Below are 12,927 nucleotides of genomic sequence, written 5' to 3' on the forward strand. Positions count from 1 at the left end.
ACTGCCATCTTCCTTTGAGTTAGGTATGACTCCACCCACTGGAGCAATTTCCCCCTGATTCCCATTGACTTCAATTTTTCTCGGGCTCAGTGAAATGCTGCCATGATATCAAGGGCAATCACTCTCACCTCACCTCACCTCTGGAATTCAGCTCTTTTGTCCATGTTTGGACCAAGGCTGTAATGAGGTCTGAAGCTGAGTGGTCCTGGCAGAACCCAAACTGAGCATCGGTGAGCAGGTTATTGGTGAGTAAGTGCTGCTTGATAGCACTGTCGACGACACCTTCCATCACTTTGCTGATGATTGAGAGTAGACTGAGGGGGCGGTAATTGGCTGGATTGGATTTGTCCTGCTTTTTGTGGACAGGACATGCCTGGGCAATTTTCCACATTGTCGGGTAGATGCCAGTGTTGTCGCTGTACTGGAACAGCTTGGCTAGAGGCGCGGCTAGTTCTGAAGCACAAGTCTTCAGCACTACAGCGGGGATGTTGTCGGGGTCCATAGCCTTTGCTGTATCCAGCGCACTCAGCCGTTTCTTGATATCACGTGGAGTTTCCCACCACAGTGCACCTCCCACCACCACCCCCGCTCTGTGACATCATCGGCTGCTGTTAGAGAAGCCTCCAGCTCGGTGACATCACCTGACCAGGGCCGCAGAGCGTCGTGACCACGTGGACTGTAGCCAGGAGGGAGCTGGAGAGAGTCGCGTAATGGCTGGGGGGGCGGAGGAGAGACAAGAGATAGTGACTGGGGAATGGGGCCTCAGGGAGACTGGGGAATGGGGTGGGTATGGGACTCAGCATTTCCAATAGAGCTGGGAGCAGCAGCAAGGTGTTGAGTGGCAGCGGCATGCAGAGGAGCAGCCAGTAAGTGGGGTGAGTGAAACCTGGGGACCTTACTGTGGGCAAATAGTGAAAGATTGTTTCCAATGGTGGGTGAATAACAAACTGGGAAATCAAGGATTCTCACTGGAAGATACAAAGGGGAAGGAAGGAGGTAGGTCCTTGAGCTCAGGGCTATTCGACCGTGGGATATTTCACCACATATGGCCATTGTGGTAGAGACGAAAACTTCATTTCAAAGGGAATGGAATAAATATTTGAAAAGGAGGAATATAAAAAGACCTGGTGGGGGGGGGGGAAAGAGGGGCAAGGGGGGGGGGAAAAGAGGGGCAAGGGGGGAGGGAAATGGGGTTACATGAGAAAGCACCAGCACCTGGGGGTGTATGGCCTCCCCCTGTGCTCTAATTTCTATAATTCTATGAAAAGCCTCCTTTATTGAGCAGGTGGTTTAGAAACGTTAGTGCTGAGCTGAGTTTAGGCCTATGTGCCCTGTGAGAAATGGCCCAAACACTAAGCCCACTGCCCTTTTTGCGATCACTTGGTTTGGTTCAGGTCGGTCTGTGCTGGCCGGTTTTGATGAGTGAAGTTCAAGTACAGATCGACTCTGACTGAGGTTCCCAGTTCAGAGTTGTCACTTTCACACAGTCTCTTCAGTCCAAAGAGATAGGGAGAGATTGGGCCTGTTAAAAGTGGCATCGACTGGGGAGCCTGACCACACCTTGTACGGTGCAGGGGGATTCTGGCTATAGTTTCAGGGTGAATATCAACAGGTTATAGGATTATTACTAGTTACAGGTAGGATATCAGGGCATTATACCTATTACTACCAGTTACATATAGGCTATCAGTGAGTTATTGTATTACTGTTGGTTATGAGGGTTACCACTCTCACTATTAATTATCAATGCAATTTCAGTGAGTTACCATTAGCTACTGGTGGAATCAAAGTTCCTCCCAACTCTGCAAATCATTCCCCCACCTTCAGATTCTCCTTTTCCCACCCTCTGCGGCTCCTATTCACCTGCTTACAGGTGATCTCCTGGTTCTTGGAACTTGTCACACAACAGCTGCTGGTGCAAAACCACAAGCAAATATACGCAACTGCAGGGAACCCAACCTTTATAACATTTGTGATCAGAGGCCATGTGACCATTTGTCATGTGATCAGGCATCACATGGTTCGATGTCATGTGGTCAGAATGTCACATGATCAAAGCTCCAGGAATGTCTCCAACCAGAATTTTTTTTTTCTTTTCTTTTTTTTAAATTAAAATTTTATTTTCCTCGTCCAGGATACACTCCAGCCCCTGCGGTGCCCACCGGTCGCGGAAAGCCTCAAGCGTACCGGCAGACACCGCGTGCTCCATCTCCAGGGCCACCCGGGCGCGGAGCATTCCGCGGAAGAGAGGCAGACAGGCCGAGCGACCGCCCCCACGGGCCGCGAGCAACCTGGACCTGTGGATGGCCACCTTGGACAGGCCCAGGAGCAGGCCCACGAGGACGTCCACTGACCTGCCCGCCCCCCCTCCTCACCGGGCGGCCAAAGATCAGGAGCGTGGGACTGAAATGCAGCCAGAACTTGAGGAGCAGCCCCTCCAAATAATGAAACAGGGGCTGCAGTCTCTCACACCCGGTGAACAAGTGAAACACGGACTCCTCCAGGCCGCAGAAATTGCAAGCGGCCTGGGTGTCCGTAAAATGGCGTAAACGTCTATTGCACGCGACTGCTCCGTGCAACACTCTCCACCCCAGATCCCCGAAGTAACACGGGAGGATCCCTGAGTAGAGAGCCCCCCACTGGGGACCCCCGCCTCCGCCGGACGGCAGCTCCAACCAGAATTAGCAACCCTCCCCCAATACATTTGTGTATGAAAGAGTCTTGAACATTAAGTTAAGCCTTTTGCTTTACATTTTGCCCACCACCTTCTCTTTATCACTGTCTGAGTTCAGCTTTATATGTAAAAACATTACAGGTCTATGAAGCCACTGCAGTTTTATACAATTGTCCAACATTAACAGTTAACCTCAGCAAATGTTACAATATGACAGAGGTGTCGAGCAGTAGAACGCAAACAATCTTCTTACCGTGAGTGCTTCACCATCAACGTATGGAACATCGTCTGTTGTCGATGGTCGCTGATGATGGCTTTTTGACCTTTTCCGTGCAGAGTTTGGGATGAACCCCACCGCTTTATATCCAGGCGAGGAGTAAAAGCGTGACTGTGTCGGTGATGCATATGTGTAGGCTGGTGCAGAATAACTAACAAAATAACGTAGAGTTAATAACTAACAACACATCAAAAACCTAGTACATGGTGTTCACATTTATTAAGAACACAACGGAACCTTAAAAATAATTAGCACCACCACAAATGAGTTTACAACACTTTTCCATTCAGTGTTGGAGAGTTTCCTCTGGGTCAAGTTCTGCTGAGGGTGGGATGGGGAATCAGGGCAGGATCCCACTGCTGCCTTGACCCATTTTCCCGCATTGAGGCTGATGGATTATGCAGGACAGGCCTACTGGCAGGATCTACGCCCACCACTGCAAGGCTTCAAAGCGTGGTGGTGCTCCAGCAGGACATGAGTTGTAGGGCCTGAAGAGGAGAAGCCCAAATTAAAGGGAGCAGAAGCAGCCCTGAATAGCTACAGGAAAACTTCATTCTCGGGCACAGACTCAGGTGAGGCCTAAAAAGGGTCGGTGGTTGAGACCCGAGGAGAGGTGGCCAACTCGTCGGTCTCTCCCTCCAAAATTGCCATCAGTGGATCCTCCGCTGCTTTCCCTGGGTACACAGCTACTCCTCTTCTGCTGGTGTTTGGGGATGGTGGTTGTTGATAGGAGGCAGGGAAATTTCTGGGCCCCACCGTCATTTCCATGAGGCAGAGAAGCCAAGTGGCAGCCAGCTGGCTGATTTCCCTGTTGAGGCGTGGAAAGAAAATTCAGAGCGGCACTGGTAGGGGCAGGGGTGCAGTGGAGGAAAACCCAGCCCTCGTTCTCTGAATTTAACTTGAACACATCACCATGAAAATTATTACAGATAAATATAATAGACGTGTTTGAGTAGGTTACATATTCCGATCATTAACAGAAACAGTAAAGATAATCAAAAATTTACCACGATCCTAAAGTGTCTTTTATTTTTCTAAAAGTCTCTTTTTGGACCTTCCATTTTCGTACCATGACATGACAATTTGAAACCTCACTTAGACGCACAAAAGTGGAGTCGTTCTTTTTTACTTTGTGATATATACTCACTACACTGGTGGAGAATAAGGCACATAGTGCGGTGGTGGGATGTAGTTTATCGTAGGGGGAAGATCAGCGATACGCACACTGCGCTGCTTCTTGGCTTTATGGTTCCGTCCTGAGTTTTCGTGTAGCTTCTCTTTAACAGCTGCCAATATAAAAGGAAGAGACTGGGGTAATATTTCATCGCTAATGTGCACCCATGTTAAAGGCCTTTTAACCAAACTCACACCTTATAGATTATGAGCAACCCTTAAAGCGATGTGGGACGTCCTGGATGTAATCAACATTTAAAAGTTTAACCATCAACTGAGACATGCTGATTGATGGTCCTATTCCCGATCTTTTATCTTCTGGCTTTTGTCCCCACCGAGGGCACTCAACGCCCCCCCACCCTGCCCCGCCGCGATGGAGACAGTGTTGCTAGTCGCCTTCGTTGAAGATAGTATAGGAGGGGAAGGGTCCCCTAGGTGTCTTGATGGCCTGGGAAGCAAGGCAATTCTTGTGGAGAGGCCATAACTCCTTACACGCATGGCGCTACACACCCTCAGAGGACCAGAAGATTTTGGAGTTGGTGTTGTCCATTTGGAGTTGAAAATTTCCATCTATATCCTCTTCCCACACCAAACATATAAAAAACTGGCACCCGAAAGTGTAGGCATGGTGAAGGCTGGTTTCCCTGGAGCCAAGCGGGATGTGCACAATGTCAGGCCTTATCTCCCCCTCCAACTCCGAAGGTGTTCCCACCATACGGTGAAAATAAGATTTCTATAAATCTGCCTCTCTGATGTCTTGCATGCAAAACGTTCATTTCCGGGACTAAAGTCCATTCAGTTAAGTGATTCTGGCTGGGAGCAAAGTTGAAATGATTTGTGAGCTAAGGAAGCATTTGAAGTATCAGAGCTTATTGTGACTCAAGGAATCAGTGCTGACTAAGTGAGGCTTTTTTGGCCCCGTAACAAACACGTAACTTTCACTGGCTCATACTCAAAGAGAGGTGACTGGCCTAAAACCTACTGGAGCTGGTGCCATACGTTGACTTCAATGGAAATTTAGATTCAGAATGATGCATTTATGGTGCTGTTGTCCTCCAAACCAAAAGATTTTACATTGTGAGCATCATCGAAATTAATAATTTTAAAAAAGTAATCGAGCCAACAGATTCACTGGGGTGGATTGTTGGCTTCAATGGAAATAAAAAGTGGGGAGAGATGTAAAACGGGCTACCGACTCACCATCACCTGTTTTACACTATCGTGCAAAGTCAAGATCTATCCCACCGTGTGCTCCAATTCTGGCCTTAAGCTGTAACCGCTGGGTGCCCATCACAATGTAAGTCTTCAGTTAAGCTTTACAGTGAATATAGAGAGGGCAGGGAAGAGATTAAGTGCTGTGGATTTACTGTCTAGTGCTGCTTCATCCATTTGTAGAAATTAAATGTAGGATTAACATGTAACAGGAAACTGAGGTACTGCTGATTATCCAAACCACAAATGCAATTCTTCAGAGCTTTCCATTATGTGGGTCCTGTTTTCTAAATATACATTTCAGAATAAGTTGTCTGAATTCAATTTGGGAAATGTTAAACTGCTGAATCCATTTAATCACAAGTACTTGTCTGTCTTGCTCCATCACATTGCAATGGACACACTGAAGGCTTCCCTATTAACACCAGAGTCAAAGTCAAATCTAGCCTATCAAGCTGTGCTATCTTTGACTGGCTGGGGTCTTTACGAATACAACGGACAGGAAAAGACCAGCTGGTCCATTGAGCCTGTCCCACAGCATCATGGTGCAACTTAACACCATCATGGTGCAACTTAACACCAGGCCCCCGCCCCCATCATGCCCCACCCACCTGCAGCCATGTAATTTCTTGGGAGAGGAAAAAATCCAGCGAAAAAACACTAAGTCCATTCCAAGGGAAAAAGAATCTGGGAAATTCCACTCCGACCTCCAAGGACAATCAAACAAGTCCCCGGAGATCACAGTGACCAGTAGATACATGGCCCAATACCTCACCTGCCTTTTGTATGCTGTGATGTTAGCCACAGTTAGGAATTCATCCAGCTCCCTTTTAAACATTTGCAGTGAACCTGCACTTAGTGAATGAGCAGGCAACTTGTTCCATAGGTCAAAGACCATGGGCATGATTTTGACCCCGAGCCGGGCAGGGGAGTCAAATTGTGGACGGGAAACCTGGAAGTATGGGTTTCCAGGACGTCCTTACATAAGGACATCTTTTTTTTTTGTCTGTTTGCCGTCCGACTGACTGGCCTGATTGACAGACTGGTCTCAGTCAGACGGGAGACCAGCCAGGGAGAGGAGGTGTTCAGGTAAGTCTTTGATTGTATGAATGGGGGGGGGGGGGGGGGGGGCATGGGGCACTGATAGGTGTGAGTGGGCACAGGGGCACCGGTGGACAAGGGTGGGGGGAGAGTCAGTCATGGGTGGAGGGATCGGGGGTCAGTCATGGGGGGGTTGTTGGGATCGGGGGTCTGCAATCGTTGGGGGGGGGGGGTCAGGGATCAGGGGGGGACCGGTGATCTTTGGGCGAGGGGGTCGTGGATCGCAGGGGATCCACAAGTGTTGAGGAGAGGGGTGTGTCCGCAATCGCTGCGGGGGGTGGGTCAGAGATCGGGGTGGGGGAGGGCTCGCGATTGTCGGGGGGGGTGGTTGCAGATAGGCTTGTTGGGCCTGGGGGAAGCACTCCTGTTCCACCGGGCCCACAAGCTGTGCCAGAAAGGTACTGACCTGATGGTGTCGGGCCTTCTCACCTCCTTTCACGTGGCGTGTAGGAGAAGGCCCGGGAATCCCGGCCCCCAGGGGTTGAAATTGCAAATTCTGCAAAAATGGAGGCCCGCAGCCTCCTTGAAAAGTTTTAGTCACCAACCTGCCTCCTGGGAGCGGGTTGGTTGCCCACCCCTCATCCTGCCCCGGTGAAAACCGCAAATGGGCGGTTTGGAGGCGGGTCTGAAATGGTTATGATTTTTAATGCCCTCCCCCGCCCCCAACCCACCCGTTTTTCAATGTTAAAATCATGCCCCCTCTGTGAAAAGAGATACCCCTCCAAATCTAACTTAGTTCTATGCTTACGTGGCTTATGTGTGTGTCACTTGGTCCTGCCTTAACGATCTAATTCAAATAGGCTATTTGATTGAATCTAATCCTTTCATTATTTTGAAGACCTAAATCAAATCTCTTTCAAATCAACACTTTTCAGTAGTAAAAAGACCCAGCTCTCCAAACCTATCGTGGTAACTCAGGGTCTTTAAACTAGATATCAATCTCGTGGCTCTCCTGTGAACCCTGTTCAGGGCCTATGTGAGGGGACCAAGACTGCACAGTATTGTAGATGAAGCCAAACCAAGGTCTTATACAAGAACGGTATTCATTATGTTTAAAATGCATGAATTCTCAGTTGTAGATTGTGGAATCTTTGATCTCAGAAAGTTATGAATAGGAAAATATTTCAATTATTATGCAATCCAAGCCCGAGCTGCAATATAGGCAAGTTAACCATTTTTGTTATTTCCTCCAGTCTACTTACCATGTTCAGGCTCCCCTTCTAATTCATGGTCATTGCAATGTCCAGATCCTTTACATATAGGACAAGGATTCCTTTTGGGGCTACTGGTGGAGACAGGAGCATTCCTTGATGAGGCACTTGCTAAAGAAATATTACAGGTAAAACCAGAAGTCACAAACAGCCTTGCCATTCGTTGTAATGTTAACACTACTGAAATGCTAAATAATAAATTACACCCTTCCACATGAGCCCATTTTGATAATGGCAAAATTGCACGTGAATAACTAGATCAGAAATGACCTCATCAAAGCAGGACCACTTAAAGATTTTGGTTTGCGGCGATGCAATGGATTATTTTGTGAAATTTTCATATTGCTTCTTAATCTTATTTTGTCCTGATGTCCCAATTTTGTGAGAGCAGGAGGCAGAGAAGCTGATGGCACAATGTATGCAATCATGAAATGCATTTCATATGTAACCACACATATTACATTAATCATACATTTGTATTAACCACATTTATTCAGTATATTAAAACAGTTAGCTTGGACAATGTGTATTTAAACCCCACAGTTCACACTTTGTTTGAGTTTCATAGATATAGAAGACTGTGGCATGACTGGAAAAAAGCAAGCTGCATTCCCCAAAAGAGATAAGGGGAACATTAAGTGTCTTGCCATTGTCTAGAGCACATTACTGTTACCCGCCTAATCTCCTCATCAAAATTAATGAGGTTAAGTATCTTAGCATTGTCTCGGACACGTTACTGTTATCGGCCTAATCTCCTCATCAAAGTTAATGAGTTTAAGTCTGACCTCCTCAGCAAGTTGATAACGATAACTCGGCGGCGTCAGCCTGGATCTTTTGAACAAGTTGATGAGATTAAGTCTGGCCTCCTCATCAAATTGATGATGTCAAGTCAGCGTACCACATGATCTTCAGCTAACATGTATAAAGATACAGCTCAAACAAAGGTTCAGGGTAGCGGAACCCTTGGAGGGTACAGATTAGATTTGTCCAGGCGGACATAAATGCAGGCAGGAGCCTAACACCTGAAGAAGTGAAGAAATCTGCAGAAAGTAGGATCCAAGGGGTGGGGGCTGAGAGGATCGCAAGATGCCAAGGCACGAGCTCTACCCAGCATGGAAACGGGTTATATATCTCCAGTATCCATTCAGTAAACTGCTGCTTAAATACTAAATGTATTAAACTGTTCTTTGCAATAAAGTACTTGCCACTGTAACCAATTGATGTCAACTTGAATCTTTCGGAACTGGGAAGTAACTAACAGAGCAGGGGCTCCCTTCGCGGTCCGAGACTCTATTCCCAATACAATTAGTACATTATTCAATGTTTTAAAAATGGCAGACGCTTACAAAATAGTAACGCTAACTTCCATAAGTAGCTCCCTTTCAGTGGAGGCCCCTTGACTTCACTCTCAACACAGATTCATTCAACGCTTATTATTTAATCTAGGGAAGTCTTGTTAATGAAAATGAAATACAGGATTAAAGATCAGACTCACCAATGACCTGTGCTCGGGTTCCTCTGCTGTAAGGGCAGGACAGCCCTCCAGTTGCGTATCCCTGAGCGGAGGTCCATGGCACAAATAAACTATAATCGGTGCCTGGAAGACAATTATTACCGGTAACCATCTTGGGCAAAAGCAAGAAAGCCCTTACTTGCTTACACAATTTGATTATTGCACATTCTTCTTTCTAGGACACCGCCCACCAATTATCCAGTGTCAGCCTTTCTGAAGCACAAGAAAGAACTACGGTTTTCTGTTTGATCAGTCGGAACAGGTAATCACAGGAGTTCATCAGTCTGCTGCAGCTCACTGCCTTCCGAAACATAGTGCGCCGTCTGCAGTGTGCCTGAGAGCAGACAGAACTCACCTGTCGGAGGTGGTTCAAATGGATTTGCAAGTGCCCTTAGTCATGATATTTTCATTGACTCGTGTCATGCTGAACAGGACTCTTCTAATTTGGATTTTAATATTGATTGTGAAGGTCATTAAAATACATATAATGGCAATAGTTACTACAAACACTCACAGAAGTAGGTATCCTTTAGTTTGGGTTTTTCCCATTACAGACCACCTACTTACTGAGGCTGAGGCGCTGAAGTGCTTTGTTTGCCTTGAGGCTACATCTAACATGGTCCTCTGTTGGCTGCCGAAAGATAGGTGAGTGGAGCCATTAAAAGTTTTCGGTGCTATTTTTCTTTCCACAGCCACCATTTGATGCTTTCCCTCCGCACTGCAGCTGAGATTTGGAACACTGCAAAGTGGGGGAATTGAGCTGATTTGCTGCCAATCATTCATCCCTGTGCCACTTCACAGCCTCTTCGATTTGAAACACGTATCACAGTAACCAAAACTGACAATTCAGTTCAGCATTCCCTTTAATTACAGAAACCTAGGGATCAATTTTCACCCTGAGCGGGTTTTGGGGAGAGTGCGAAACGCACTTGCTGGCCTAAGTTTCAAGGTATTTAACTAATTTAAATGATCCACCTCCTGCATGGAATGGGTGGGAAGGGTCTGCAGAGTGGCTGTCGGCAGGGAAAGATTGGGCGGCCCTTAGCTGCCTGCCAGCTTCCAGTTAAGTGGTGGGGAAGGGGCTTCGGAGCGTCTCATGGGAGGGAGGGGATAGGAGGGAATCCAATGCAGAAGAGGCTGCGACTTTCCTTGTGGATCTCACAGGAGAGAGGGGGTCGGAGTCCAGGGCTAGGGAGGCTGTGATTTCCTCATGGGGCCCAGAGGAGCAATCTCATTTCTCCTGGCCACACAAAGGAAAGTTTTACACTTATGTAGAGGGCCTCTTTGTCCTTCCCACCACCTGGTTCAGCCTGGCAGGAAGGCCATGGCAACTTCCCCACTCAGGTCCCAGTTAAAATGCAATCAGGATTTTATTGATGTTAAAGGGCCCCGGTTAGCATTTATGCATGAGCCTGAGTCCCACCAAAACCAGCAGGGCTAAGATCGGAGTTCGGCGCAAATGGAAATTTTAACTGCCCGCCTGTTCCGTTCATGCCGCAGGGGAAGAATTAAAATGAAAATGACCCCTCAAGCATCTTAGCACTTGTTTACTTCAAGATCCACTAATCAGCCATGTGCATGTGACAAGGATCACAGGCTTTTATCCCTGGTAATCTGGTGAGGGACTTACATGATGGTGGCCATACATGCAATTCCTGGGTGTTCGATCAGAGGCGGAGGGGATGGGGTGGGCAGCTGAAAGTGCTTCTGTTCCCTGGCATTCGAGTGGCAGATTGAGGCTAAGAATGTGTCTCATCCTTCAAAATCTAGATAGGGGAGGGGAAAGAGGTAGAGAGGAAGGAATGCATCTGGACCCACGCAGTCTAATGGGAGTGAAGGCAGTAGTGTCTAGTCCTTGACAGTTCAGTGTGTCAGTATGAGGTATGGACATTTTGTTGATGCTATTCTGGTGCTGAGTATCCAAGATCCTGGTGGTCATGGGAGGTTGAAGGTCATTTCCCCACTTACTGATGGAGCCTCAATGTGCACCCTTCAGATTCAATGGATCAGAATCTTATACCCTCCAGATCTCAACTCAAAAACGATTAAAATGTTAATCCCTGAAACTGAGTTAATAATGGAAATGAAGGGTGCTACAAGTCACAGTGAAGAAATATACCATCGTGTGACAGCTAGGACATCACAGGGGAATGACCAGATTAATGGTAATTAACACACTGTTTCTTTGTAAAATCATTCTTTAGTCTATAAATAAAACTAGTGTCCATTTTACCTGTGTATGGTCCTTTGACTTTAACTGGCTTGGCTCTTTGTCCCTCATGAGAAGATGGTCTCTTGCTTGTCTGACTAACTGAAGTACCAGGAGTTAGTTTTGAAGCTAGAGGCTGTGGGATGGATGAAGATGCATCTGATTCAGTACCTGGAAGAAACACAATTATTATAATATCGTCACAGTGAAATGTGTTTCAAGAGAACGCCTAGCAATTGCTCAATGATGCTCTTCTGTAAATTAGGGAAGGCAAAATATTTTGAATGTTTGACACTTCCTTTTCATTTCTCTCCTCTCTCGAATGATCTTACTCTGTCCTCCATGTTGAATGTTCTTTTATCCTTTGTGATTTGAGAGTTCATTGCAGCAGCTGTATCTGTAGTAATGCAACATCCATACCTCTCATGGTGTTCAGTCCATAAACCTAATGATCCCTCTCCATAGGCTCACTCTATAGGAGAAGGATACAGAGAGCGAGGGATAAGTGGGCTTGGTGGCAACTGGCAGACAATGTTGGCACTGCAGTCACTGCATGATAAAGAACATAAGAACATAGATTTTTGGACTCTAGGGGAATCAAGGGATACGGAATTGGGCAGGAAAGTGGGGTTGAGGTTGCAGATCAGCCATGACCGGATTGAATGGCGGAGCAGGCTCGAGGGGCCATATGGCCTACTCCTGCTCCTCTTTCTTATGACCTCCACGAAACAGGATCTGTAAAATTTAAGGTTAGGAGAAAAGAATCACATGACTGAATTTTCTTTCATCAGAGAAAAGATTGAGAGGTGGCGTGATCCAGGACTTTAAAATACTGCAAGACACACAAATGATGCAGATGTTAAGTAATCTGTTTAACTTGACCGTGCAGAATTGGAGGTCACAGGTCTGAAAATCAGCAACACTCATGCGAGACTAAACGGATTTATTTTCCTCACAGGAGAGTGAATGTGTGCAACAGACCTCCAGAGAAAACAGCTGATGCTGTGTCATTTATTATTCATAAGGTCCCCAGTGGCTCAATACGTCTATCCGGTGAGGGACTGAGTCTTACAGAGCAGGGCAGTTCAATCCCCGAGCTACTTGATCTCAGCCAGAGCACTGATAAGGGGTGATACAATTTGCCCAGGCTTGAGGAGGCAAACAGTGAGCTGAGTTCCTGCTCCTGTGACCCTGTGTATGTGCATGTCAGATAAGGACAAGATCAAGCCTGGCTGTTACGTCCTCATGATCAACTAGCCCACCGACATTCACCATCAAAGACTTGTGCTGCAACAGTGGATACTTGGGGAAAGTAATGGAGGGCACTTCACCGTTGGAACTGTACTCCAGCAAGAGGCGAGGGAGGGGAAGAAAATTGGTGATGAAAAGGGAGAAAAAAAAATGATTTTGAAAAGGATTTGGATATATATCTGCTTTGGATGGGATTAAGGTTTACAGCCAAAGACAAATATTCCATGGGGCCCCATCGTTCCTATGCTGTCGGGTTTGGGGACAGAGGTGTTGTCTGTGGAGGCCGGTGAAAAAGGCTTGAGTAAC

At 46.8% G+C, this 12,927-nt stretch overlaps 1 protein-coding gene across 1 annotated transcript in view; it reads right to left on the reverse strand.

The window, feature by feature from the left end:
• The window catches only part of akna (AT-hook transcription factor), a 140,476-nt gene that overhangs the window by 6,732 nt on the left and 120,817 nt on the right, over positions 1 to 12,927 (reverse strand). The window contains exons 19-23 of the mRNA XM_067969615.1: positions 11,395 to 11,541; positions 9,144 to 9,245; positions 7,640 to 7,759; positions 4,099 to 4,237; positions 2,928 to 3,102 (exon numbers count right to left, since the gene is read on the reverse strand). Of these exons, the coding sequence (XP_067825716.1) occupies positions 2,928 to 3,102; positions 4,099 to 4,237; positions 7,640 to 7,759; positions 9,144 to 9,245; positions 11,395 to 11,541 (683 nt within the window). The remainder of the gene's footprint in view (positions 1 to 2,927; positions 3,103 to 4,098; positions 4,238 to 7,639; positions 7,760 to 9,143; positions 9,246 to 11,394; positions 11,542 to 12,927) is intronic.

Source organism: Heptranchias perlo, chromosome 31 (assembly GCF_035084215.1).
Source record: "Heptranchias perlo isolate sHepPer1 chromosome 31, sHepPer1.hap1, whole genome shotgun sequence".
Lineage (NCBI taxonomy): Eukaryota > Metazoa > Chordata > Chondrichthyes > Hexanchiformes > Hexanchidae > Heptranchias > Heptranchias perlo.